The sequence below is a fragment of the Heterocephalus glaber genome, unplaced genomic scaffold, assembly GCF_053883595.1.
Source record: "Heterocephalus glaber isolate CG9 unplaced genomic scaffold, H.glaber_assembly_v1.0 deba00001733, whole genome shotgun sequence".
Classification (NCBI taxonomy): Eukaryota; Metazoa; Chordata; class Mammalia; order Rodentia; family Bathyergidae; genus Heterocephalus; species Heterocephalus glaber.
The window spans coordinates 4493469-4506597 of NW_028258444.1; the positions used below are offsets into that span (position 1 = coordinate 4493469).

At 38.3% G+C, this 13129-nt stretch overlaps 1 protein-coding gene across 3 annotated transcripts in view; it reads right to left on the minus strand.

Moving 5' to 3' along the window:
* Dennd5b (DENN domain containing 5B) overlaps positions 1-13129 on the minus strand; it is a 187217-nt gene that overhangs the window by 80752 nt on the left and 93336 nt on the right. For 2 of the 3 annotated variants that reach the window (XM_087199946.1, XM_004855048.4), the window contains 2 exons: positions 10151-10216; positions 6844-6953 (listed from right to left, as the gene is read on the minus strand). In XM_087199946.1, the coding sequence (XP_087056072.1) occupies positions 6844-6953; positions 10151-10216 (176 nt within the window). The remainder of the gene's footprint in view (positions 1-6843; positions 6954-10150; positions 10217-13129) is intronic. The other variant, XM_004855049.4, reaches the window with a different exon arrangement.

Below are 13129 nucleotides of genomic sequence, written 5' to 3' on the forward strand. Positions count from 1 at the left end.
ATACTGAATATGAGACTTTGAAAGAACTAAGTTAGATTTACATAATTTCTTTATATATGTTGACAAGAATTGAGTTACTATGTATATTTGAATAGGATAAGTTATAGACTTAAACTCACAAATACTTGGGTTTGCTAGGGAAAACACTGCTTATTTTTAGTGTTGGGGATAATTGTACAGGGGAAGGCCATGCAAGCGGGATTCTTTCTGCCTTCAAAGGAAGCTTGCTCTCATCATAATAAAAAGTTAATGAGCTCCTCTCGGCAGTAAGAATGAGCTTGTATGACATTTACTACAGTCAACAAAGACTGTACAAGGAATGATCTGAATTATTTTTGCTCACGGTTATTTTAAACTTTCTTAGCATGGTACATGGCACATCAGTATTTGTTGAATTTATAAATGAAAGAATAAGAAAACAACAAACACAACACCTTTGGATTCAAGACCTGATGTAGTTCACCTCTTGATCCTGCCTGAAGTTCTGTTTCTCTGTCAGGTAGTAATACTGAAACACAGGGACCTCTGGAGTCAACATACAGATCAGATTTTATTGACACGCTTTCCTGATATAAGCTAAATCACAGCTCACCCTGCTTTCAACAGTGGGCAAGCAGTCCCTTTTGGGTTTGCAGCTTTCTTGAGCACACATTCAAACATTTACGGGAAGAACTTGCAAACATCTGTGCTCAGTGTGAAGGGAGATTTTTTTATGTTATAGATAACACATGGAAGATTCTTTTTTTTTTTTTTGTACTGGGGATCGAACTTGGGTCCTTGCGCTTGCACAGCAGGCGGTGAAACCACTCAGCTAAATCCCTGCCCCAGAAGAATCTTTCTTACATGGTCTTCCTACAAATCAGAAAGCTAGAACTGTATTTCTAATCTGGAAATTCTGAATTGCCTTTTCTTTTTTTTTTTTTTTTGGTACCAGGGATTGAACCCTGGTCCTTGCGCTTGCGCAGCAGGCAGCAAAACCACTGAGCTAAATCCCCGGCCCTGCCTTTTCATTTTTAAAAGAACTGGGTGGGAGGCATATGCCTGGAATCCCAGCTCTATGTGAGGCTGAGGCAGGAGGGTCATAACTTTGAGTCCCGGCTAGGCAATAGAGTGAGGCCCTGTCTCAAAACAAATGTAAAAGGACTGGGGGTGTAGCTCAGGGCGAAGCTGTAGGTTCAAACTCCAGTACTGAAGAAAACAAACAAAAAATCATATATTTTTAGAACTAAAAGATATTTTATTTCTCTGAAAATCTGAGGAACAAAGATTTGTTTACTATGGTGTTTAACGGTCTCTTGTTATCTGACAATACCATTTACTAATAATATATTCCTCACTTTCCCTCCCACAATAAAACAACTTAAAATGAGAGCTTCCATGGGTGTCTGGATTGCCACTTATAATTAAACTACTTTCAGCAAAGTAGGCTAATATGACTGTCCCTGGACCTTTTTTAGTTTGAGTGAACAACTGTCTTTATCTCTTTAGACACTTTCAGGCAGTTTGGCTAGAATTTTATTTATTTAATTAATGTATTTCTACTTTTCTTTTCTCTTTCTTTTTTATTTTTGGCTAGAATTTTAGCAACCCTCCTTTTTTAAAATCATGTTCTATATTTCTGGGACTCCACAGCCCCACATTATTCAAGTAAAATTATTTAAAAAACCCAAAAGAATTGGCAAAGTTACCCACCCTCCTCCTTTCTTTCCCTTTTCTCCTTCCCGCTCCTCCCTTTAGCGAACATTTATTTTATCTCATGTATTACATCAGACTGTGCAATTCAGAAGAGAAATGTGAAAATAATCCTTTCAGGAAGCTTACAGTCTAGTAGGAAAAGATGGACATCAACATATAAACCAACAGTTACAAAATAAAGTGATGGGTGCTTCTGTGGAGGATGCTTAAGATGTTTCACAAAGAACAGAGAGAACTCCTTCTGCCTAAAAGATGATTTTGCAGGGGAGGTGGTACCCAAATAGACAAGGACAGGGAAGAAAAGTGTTATAAGCAAATAAGTATTCCTTTGTTTACTCAATAATGTGAGTGCCTACCATGTGCAAGTCTAGGGATCAAGCAAGGAATAACAGAAACTGTTCCTGTCTTCATGATGCTTACACTACAAGATCAGATACAGAAGTATGTCCTAGTTACTTTTCTCCTTGCTGAGACAAAATACCTGACGCTCAAAAGGAGGAAAGGTTTACTTTGGCTCACAGTTTGTAGAGGTTTCAGTTCATAGTTGGCTGGCTCCACAGCACGGGGGCATGGCAGCATGGCAGAGGGGCACCAAAGAGGAGCAACAGTTTGTGGCAGGCAGAAGATAGCAAAAAGTGACCGTAGCAGCTTCTTTCTGCCCCTTTTATACTCTATCTAGGCTACTGGGCTTAGGGAAGGTGCCAAACCAACAAGTGGACTAATTTAGTAATCACACACCCTTAATCCTAACATGACACACCCCAGATCCAGCCACCTCTGAAAAAGCCCCTCCTATAATGGCATGAGGCTTTGGGGGGACATCTAGACACAAGCCATAACAAGGTAGGTCTTAGTTATATAATTACTTGTAACAGTACAGGTTCTACAAAAAGGTACAATATGCTAAGAGATCCTTCCCCTTGTACCACCCTCTTAACAGTTCATCAAATCCCTGTACGAGATGAGGGATGAGATTTGGGTGGTCTGAGGCTGAGGGTGTGTATGGAAACAGAAAGTAGACTGATTGCATATAAGTGAGAAAGTGAGACTTCTCAAGGATGACCTGAAAATTTCTGGCTTACGTAAACAGGCAGATGATTATGCCATTCGCTGCCCACGATTAACAGGAAGGACTGTGAATTTGGTTTGGGCCATGAGTCTGAGATGCCAGTGAAGTATGCCAGGGCAATGTTAAGAAAATGGATGGCCTGCTCCAGCAATGGCTGACAGAACTGCACACCTATGATGCTATTTTAAGACATGAACTTAAACTTGGGTCTAAATGAGAGTTTTCATTACAATGTCAAACCTACAAGTGCAATGTTGTCATCTGTTTCAAATTCAAGCACTTGCTGTGCATGTAAAAGTCATATGGCCATTTTCCCCTTGTTTTTTTTTTTTGAGACAGGTTGTGCTATGTAGTCCAGGCTGGCTTTGAACTCACTACGTAGCCCAGGCTGACCTCAAACTCGTGGTGATCCTCCTGAGTACTGGCATTACAGGTGTATGCCCCTGCACTGGACCCCTTTTCCTTTTAATCTTGCCAATGGTCATCTGAATAGGTTTCTTCTGCCAATCATTCACCCTTTACTCTGCCTATCATTCCACTCCACCCTTTATCATCAAACAGTAAATTATAAACTTACAGCTCCACAGATTACAAAGAGCTTTAAAATAGTTATATTTTAAACCACCAGACATACCATTTATACACATTTAATTTTGGACAAATATATAAGGTAGAGTGCTCATATTTCATCTAATTTGTTTAAAAAGGTATTGCTATGATTTATATCTAGATGTCCCCCAAGTGCCTTGTGCCTCTTATGTGATGGATCATGGGAGCTCACAGCTGACTTGTGGTGAGAAGATGAGGACAGCAGAGGTGAGGCCTGGCAGAGTTTCCCTCCTCCCTGACTCCTCCCTTTACTCTCTGCTTCCTGGCTGCCATGATGTGAGCAGCTTTCCTCTGCCAGACACTTCCACTATGTATCTTTCTGACTCAGAGCTGGCCAACTAGGAACTGAAAATGAGAGCTAAAACAAAGCTCTTCTCTAAATTGCAGGTGTGGGTACTGTGTCTCAGCAACTAGGAAAGTAAGAAAGTACAGTATTGACCATGTTTTCCTCCTTCCTGAGAATTCCTAGGTGCCACACATTCTTAAGGATAAGATCAACCTACTAGAATATTACTGTACACAGTCACAGATGCTAACACGCAGGTTACCTCAAAGAGACACAAAAGTGGAGCTAGGGGAAGAGTGGAAGAACTTCAGCTCTGTTTTGCAGTGCTTTGTTTCATTTAACATGAAAGATACATGCCAGATATGGTGGCACATGCCTGAAATCCCAGCCACTCAGAAGGCAGGAAGATTCAAAGTTTGAGCCCAGTCTGGGTAATTTAGTGAGGCAATGTTTCAAAACAAAATAAAGAGGACTGGGGATGTAGCTCAGTGGCAGAGTGGCGCTGCATCTCTGGTACCCCCCCCCTCCAAAAACTGCCAGTACTGCAAATAAATCAAACAAAAAACCCCTAAGACAAAAGATACATGTTAATGTTGATGTATGTTAGTTCTGGGTGTCGGGTATGTAACTGTTCGTTGTATTGTTCTGTTTTACGATACCTTGTTTTTTTTCATAAAATCTGAGTCAGCAACAAAACAAAAATAATTCAAAATTAATTTTACCTGTCACATATTTTCCATATTTGCACGGCACTTGTACACATGGGATTTTTTTTTACTTAACCAAGTTCACTGCTCCTGGTACTTAATTTATGTGTGAAACTAATGGCCTTTAATCAAAGCATCAATGTGGCTTCTTAGCAAAATGACTAACACTACAGAAGGCTTGGAGTGGGATTTTGCTAAAGGCAAGACAAAGCTGTACACCGAGAGGTGAGAATAAATTATGGCTTCAAACAAATGCACTTACTAATAAATCACAGAAGAAATTAAGGGCAGTAAATCTATGGCCCCAAAGCAAACTGGTTTAAAAGAATGTTTTTCACAGATTTTCAAGTACTGCTAGCAAATCCCTTTAAATTTGCAGCAAAAACCAAACTGCTACGTGGTGCTTGTATTTGTTCTTCAGAGGGAAATTTTTGTTGCTTACATAAAATAACCTCAGAAGCAAGCGTTAAAGAAAGTATCACAGACAGATCAAGCCATCTGATAATTGCTTTAATGATGAATGCTTTGCAAATAGAGGCAAAAGCTACCACGGGTATCTCACTATTAATTCATTCAAATGATTAAAGGAAAGAGAGCACACCAAGTGTGGCATTTTGTTCTGAACTATTAGAGTCATATTCTAGGAACCTGGTTTTGGACACTGCTTTGATTTCCTCACAGAACAATTTATACTTTGAAATATTTAACTAATTTAAGGAGAGAATTATAATCTATTTAATTTTTACCCATTTTCCCACTGCTTCTGTTAGACACTTTTCCTTAAAACCTTTTTATTAACTTGCTGACATAAGCAGCTGTTGAATTATTTTTTGTCACTGCTGTCTGTTGACTATTTTAGTCAGAAGCTTGTTTAGGCTCCTCTAAATTGCATAAAGATAACTACCAGTTGTGTTCTACCCCGCATCAAAATAGTACTATCTTCACCAAAGACGAAGCCAGACATCCATAGCATTAACTTCCAACAAAAAAGCATCTCTGGGCCGGGGATTTAGCTCAGTGGTTCCGCCGCCTGCCTCCCAAGTGCAAGGACCTGAGTTTGATCCCTGGCATCTCTGGTTATTCTGGTATTAGGTAACAGTCTGGGAAAATAACTACATTGTGCTCTGTAAAGAATCTAAGTCAAAGTGCCAAATGCTTCAGGCATTCAATGTTACAAAAAGAACCATGCTATCACTCTCCCCTCCCTGTTGAAGGCCAAGAATGCAAAGGCTTTACTATGATGCAAAATGCCAGTAAGCCTGGCCCATATCATTTCTGCACTAAAATACATGAGGCGACAGAGCAAGTGAGGAAAAAAGTGAGCTAGAGGATAAAAATGATCTGGATTTAGCCTCAGATTTTCACTGTATGATTTTGGATAAATTAATATTATTATTACTATTGTGGGTATTTTGTTTTGCTTTGTAGTACTGGGAGTTGAACCCAGGGCCTTCGCTGACCTAGATCTCTGGGTGTGCCCTCTCCCCTTTAGACAGGGTATCCCTAGATTGCCAAATTGAATTAGCCGATACTCTTGCTTCAACCTCTCAAAAGTGCTGGAATTACAGGCAGGTGCCATCACACCCAGCTGCATAAATTACTGAAAGTTGTAAAATATGAACAAGAGTTCACACTGGGACATGTAAACACATATATAAAAATAACATACCTGAAGTCCCTAGCAGGCATCTAATAAATATTAATTTCCTTTCCTTAGAGTATCAGGTTATAGTGGGATCTTTTATATTTTTTGGTTTTACCATTAAAATTCTCAAAAAGAATTGTATCACAGGGCCTCAGCCCACCACTAACCATTCCTGTGTGCGTGAAGCCTGATACCTGATTTACTTACTTTGGGGCCTCCTGAATTATGTAATCACAGAGTTGATGGCAATCCAAAATATTATCTAGGCTTCTACGCAGGATTCTTCCTAAAGTGATAGGAGAACTATGACCTACTTTATTTCTAAGAATCTCTAAAGGAGACTTAATCACCACTCATTATATTGGTTCAGATTCCTTACAAATACCTACTAATGTCTAAACTATACATCTAGGTTCCATTCTAGCCTCATACTGTCTTTGAAAATGATGAATTACAGGGCCATCATGCAATATTTCTTAAAATATGAAAACTAACCAGGCCCCTTCCATCAGATGTAGTAGTATTACTGCTTATCAAAGCATCTATATATTAATTAATACAAACCCCCAAACTACCTTAATAGTAGGAAATAAAATGGGTTTTGATGGTATCTTGTAAACATTTATTGGCTGTGGGAACCCTGGGAAAGTAACTTTGAGCTTCAGTTTACATATCTGCAAAATGTGGGCAGTATTATGTTTCTTACATAATTATTGAAAGGATTCAATTAAATAAAATAATGCAGACATTCAAAATATAGCCACTATTGTCATCTTAACAAAATAAAAGAAAAGTTAAAGATAAGACTATAGAGGAAAAGAAAAATACAAACCATGTTCACTGCATCTTGATCAAAAGGGTTCCACTCTATGTTCTGAGGGTAGTGAGCCAGAACTTTGGATCTGAATGCTCTTCTCAAAGGACTCTGGTCAAAATTTTCACCTACAACAAATAATTAATTAGTTAACATCTACAGCGTTTTCAAAAGTGTGTCATAGTTTTCTATTTTCTTTTGTCTATATATTTACTGATAATATTGAGGTTTGACTGCAGTTCTACTTCTAATACTGTGAGTTGTAAAATCCCCAATAGACAACTGAAAATTCTGAATAAGAGACTGGCACTTAAAATTTCAGAATCTGAATTTTAAAACACTAGCTATATTACTGATACTAAAATAAATCAAGACACACTAATATAATCATTGCTGTAACATAATTATTATACTCATTTCAATACAGGCTGATACTTTTATATGGAAATAGTTAACTCACTAAAGAAATATCTTGGCCAGGGGTTTAGCTCAGTGGTTCTGGTGCCTGTCTCACAAGCACAAGGTCCTGAGTTCGATCCCCAGTACCAAAAAAAAAAAAAAGAAAGAAATATCTTGATATAAGCTAATCTACTTTTTACCATTCTTAAGTTTTATATACAGACTCAGTGCTGCAGGGCACAGGGCAGGCAATTTTGAGTTTACATAAAAATCTCTGATACTTGTGATTTTATATCCAGGTTCTTTAGGAACCAAATTACAAAACTAGAAACATCATTACTGAGTTGTCTAGTTTAGTGGACAGAATACACTAACCACATTAACCATTTATAAAAAATGAGCTAATCTACTAAGGCAAATTTATCTGACAAAATTCTGGAAAGATAAAGAAGTAAACTATTTCATATGAGAAAATTCAAGAACAATTGTTAAATCAGTTCTTTAATTCTTTGACCAAATTAACTACCATAATACCTGTTATTCTTGCATGTCTTAATAAAATATTTTAATGTGGATAGATATTAAATTACCAATGTCAAAAAGTTGGGATCAACAAATAAGAACACTTTGGAATAACTTCATTCTGTCATCTATGAATTCTACTTTGTAAGTTCTAATTAAGTGCAAAACATGAGTTATGATAGCACAATGTTATTTACCAATATGTGCACAACTAAAAACATCATAAAGCAGTATGACTTATGAGTCATTCTTTGATATCTTGTTAAGAATCAATTTCCACTTTGGGTAAAAATATGAAAAGACACACTAAAACACCTTTGAGTGCAAAACCTAACAAGTCACAGAAGGAGGGAAAAGTCACACTCTAAAACCTTGCTGGGGAAGCATGTGGGAGCTTTTCTGAATGAGAACACATAATTTAAATATATTTGCCAAGGCAAGTAAACTGTTGTTTCTAACTAAAGCCCTTGACTAAAATCATTCTCCCTGGGATGCCATACTTGCTTAGGCAAACACCACTTTTCTATCTTTCTAGTCCAGACCTCCCTCTGCTAAGAGTGGAAAGCTTTTGTTCCCAGAAGAGAAACTGTTAAAAGCATCCTTAAAGAGAGTTCATTAGTTTCTGCACCATACTCCTAAGTGAAGTGACATAGACATGAAAAGGTCAAGGGCATGGTGGGGCATGTCTATAATCTCAGCACTCCAGGAGGCTGAGGCAAAAGGATTGCAAGTTTGAGCACAGACTGGACAACTTAGTGAGAGACCCTGTCTAAAAATAAAAAACAAAAAGGGCTGAAAAGGTAGCTCAGTTTAAAGGCCATGGGTTCAATCCTCAGTGCTGGGGAGGTTGGGGATGGGTGTGTGTGTGTGAAGGTCAACGGAAAAATGTGAAATTGTCCATGAGTCAATGTGGCTGAAGAACAGTCAGGGTTCAAAACTGTTATTTCAGGTACATGATAGTCTCAAGCTATTACTAGATTTTCATGTGAACATTAAGAATTTTTAAATTATCTGCTTCTTATTAAAAAGAAAGTTATATTTCATTTCACTTTAACTTGAAGAAAAAACAAAACATAATAAAATTTCCCTCTTGGTCCTAAAAGTGTATGCTGCTGACTATGATGATTTGGCAACAAGCATATCTTGAGATAACTGAGAGACATTTGACACCCTCTTCTCCTCTGTCCTCCATCCAAGACCAAATGCTTGTTTTTACATCCACAACTGAAGCGAAGCAGGAAAACTGCAGGAGCAAAGGAAACAGCACATAACCCAGGGTAGGTCTCCCTGTACCACTTACCTGTTCATGAATTCCTGCCTGTGTATGATTAAAATAGTAACATTGTCTTCATTTGCATATCAGTTATTAATAGGGCAGGCAGTGAATCAAAGAAGTCAAGAGAGAGAGCCATACTCAATGACTGTTCTGTTGCCTAAGGAATGCTGTACCTTCTTGAGGCATAATGAATCAAAGGGAGAGAGAAGGAATCACTTCCAGAGACAGAATTTCACAAAGACATAAAACCCACAGGACACTAACACAAAATCTAACAAAAGAAAAAACCACCACCACCACCACCATTACCACCACCTCTTACACTGTTAAAAAAGGGAGCAGTAGGAAAGATGGTTGTTATATAGATAGCTGTCTTGGCAAATATTATTTTGGAAGAAATAAAGGAAAGAATCAACTATGCAGAAGTTTTGGTATCACTGTTAAGGATTTAAAAATGGGTAGATGCAGCTTTTCTACTAAGATCAGCCAAAGAAGAGAATCTTGGAGCTGGCTTTTGGGCACTGGAACTGGGAGAACAACCTACACTTCACATTTTGAATGCATGTTTTAAAAATCTCTTAGAATTTACTGCTAGGTCTAAACAGGTAAAATGACTAGGTCTGAAAATTTAGATTCCCAGGAAACAGAAATTGTACATAAACGTCCTTTTACTTAAGTTAAAATTTACCTTTTAAATATTATCCTAAAAAATTATGAATTGGTACAAATAACCTTCTGAGGCCCTGGGTTCAAATCTCAGCACTCCTCTCCCACCCCAACCCCAAGCCCCAAAACTCAAATATTAATGTCCTCACCATAATTATATTCAAAGTTAATTCCAAATATTTGCAAGTAATTACTAAATTGAAATTGAAATTAAGCCTTTCTCCTAACAAAGGAGGAAATATATGCCAAGAGAGCTTAAAGGATAGTGAGTACATTCTTTTCAAGGCCTGAAGCAAATGAGTCTTTATTGAAAAGTAAGATACAGATGACAGAAAAGAATACAAACTAATTCCTATGTTTGTCCAAGCAAAACCAAATAAGAAAGCATTTATAACAGGCTTGGGGTGAATTAACATCATAATTTCTAACACCCCATCTTTTTTTTTTTTAGCTTATTTTTACCTGAAGTCGTATTGGCAGCATCTTGGCTCTTGCCATGACGATCTGCTTCTAGCCATTGGTACAAAACTACATAATGTAACAGAAATAAAAAACTTTATGAACAAAGAAAAAACAAAAAAGCAAAAATGACTTTGAAGAATGAAAAATGGGAATAAAAAGTCAACAAAAGCAATTAAACATGGAACAATAACACCAAGACTGTAGCTTAAAACCAATGGAATGTAGCTTCTGTGCTATTAGTAACAAGAAAGCAAGGAGAACAGGTAATTTTAATGTAGTAAGTGAAATGCCATTTAAACATGTGTTATTTATATGGGGAAAAGCACACAAATCCTCTTCTTAAGGGTACTTTCAAGAGAAATAGCAAGTGAAAGCTAGTGTTTCTACAGTAAGATATAATAAAGTACGATAGCAAGACTAAATGACCAACTTTAAATACTGTACCTCAGCCACTGTACCAAAAAACCAATTCTATCAAATGCTAACAAGGATGTGAAATGATAGGAACTCTCATTCCTTGATGGTAGGAATGCAAAATGGCACAGCCACTCTGGAAGACAGTTCAGCAATTTCTTGTAAGGTTAAACATAGTCTTAACATATAATTCCAAACTCCAGTCTAGTAAGTAAAAGATCAAATTCCAAGAGTAGCAACCAGTAATGTACCCAATAGTACTCCTGAAAATTGTCAAGGACAACAGAAGTCTGAGAAACTGTCAGAGCCAAGAGCAGCCTAGGAAAATATGACAACTGAATGGGACGGAACATACTGGAATATATTCTAAGAGGAAAAAGGGCATTAGGTAAAAGCTAGGGTGCAGACTTCAGTTCACAGTCATGTATCAATATTCATTCACTGACTTTAACAAATGTCCCAAGCTACTACAAGATGTTAACAATAGGGGAAGCTGTATGGAGGGGGTATATATGGGAATTATGTATGATCATCACAATTTTTCTGTAAATCTAAAACTGCTCTAAACACCAAGTTTTATTTATTTATTTTTGGTTTTTTGAGACAAAGTTTTGCTATATAGTCCAGACCGGCCTTGAACTCACTCTGTAGCCTAAGCTGGCCTTGAACTCGTGGTGATCTTCCTGCCTCAGCCTCCCAAGTACTGGGATTACAGGCATGTGCCACCACTCTCGGGTCAAAACCAGGTGTATTTTTAAATTACATTGCAAAATCAGGTGTGGTGGCACACCTGTAGTTCCAGCTACTTGGGAAGCTGAGGTAGGAGGATCACTTGAACCCAGGAGCTGGGGTCAGCCTAGACAAGACAGCAAGACACAATTTATATTTCAATATTTAAGGTAAAGACACAGGCATATATATTGTATTGAATCTTAAAAGTAATCTACTTTTGTAAATCACTCTACACATATATAAGCTAAAATGTGTTATTTACTATGGCCTCACTAAATCATCTTGTTAGCACTCATAACTGTGAAGCATCAGCTCTTGGAGCAAAGTTTACTACACTAGGGACATGGACTGACAATAAACTCACATTAGGACTCTAGGACTCAGCAGCTTTGCCGAGTGTCAAAACTCCTGGATGTCTTTTATGGGTTATCCAGATGTTCCAGCTACCAGATATCCCTAAAGAGATGCTGGAGTTCTTCCTCTAAAGAGTCAACAGCCAAGTGTGGTAGTGCACACCTGTAATCTAATAGTAAAGAGGCTGAGGTCAGAGGACACTGTGAATTTGAGGCCAGCCTGGGCTACACAGTGAGTTCAAGTCCAGCCTGAACTACACAGCAAGATCCAGTCTCAAGAAAGCCTCAAAATGATGATGATGACAATAATAATTTTAAAAAGTCAAACAGTGGTAATACTAATAGTCAGACTTCCCCTCCACAGTCTGAGGTTTGAATAATCCCGGGACAAGAACAAAAGCTAAGTTATTCTGGTGTACCACAGACCTATAGACACTGTGAGAATTCTAAATTCCAAAAACCTTTACTGAAACATACAAAAACAACTAAAATAAAGAGCTCAGAAAGGTGCCTATAGGGCTTCTGAACTGAAGGAATAAAGGAATGATTCATTACAAATACCTTCCTGCCCTTGTTACCTTTGCTGCCTTGTGCATGCCATGTTGTTTCTGCTCTGCCATGCCTGTTTGTCATCCCTGTTTCGGAGCCAGCTGATTATGGACAGAAACCTCTATGAACTGTAAGCCAAATAAACTCCCTCCCCTCTAACTTTGGGTGTTAGGTATTTTGTCTCAGCAATAAAAAAAGGTAACTTACACAGAAATTTGGTACCAGAGTAGTGGGGTCATTGCTGTGACATTATCTAGCCATGTGGCTCAAAAGCCTTTGGAATGGACTTGTGGGAAGGGGAAGAGTTAGAGAAGATATGGAGACACTGGCTACAGAAGCAGTGCTGATATGCCTTTAGGCTGTTTTGTATGGGAGATTCTGGCCAGAGCTCAGAAGACCAGAAAGCGGGTAAAGACCAGGCTCAGGAGATTTCTGCTGGTAAAAAGGACTGCACTGGCTGTTGGACTCCAGATGATGTGTGTTATGGCTTAGCAGAGTGTTTATTTGCATTTTGTTCATGTCCAGATAACTTTGCCTGAGACTGAGATTATGGGTGGTGAACTAATTAATCTTGCAGAAGAAATTTCAAGGCAGTCAAATACTGAGGCAATGGGATGGCTACTGTTGGGGGCTTTTAGCCAGATCTATGTTAGAATCAAGAGCAAAAAGCCCAGAAGAATGATTTAAAATATTTCCAGTTTGGCCAGAAAGGAAGCTCCAGTAAAGCTGTGGACTGCAAAGACAGAACAGAGCAGATCTTGAGTGCTCAGAAGGAACAGGAGACTAGAAAAGATGGCCAGAGGACATCACAGGAAGCAGCAGGACTCCACCCTTTGCAGCCTCAAAATTGCAAATGAAGAACTTTGCTTTGAGAAGGAAGCCCCAGAGCACCATGTTCCAGAATGGCAGCAGCCTAGGGAAGTTGTTTCAA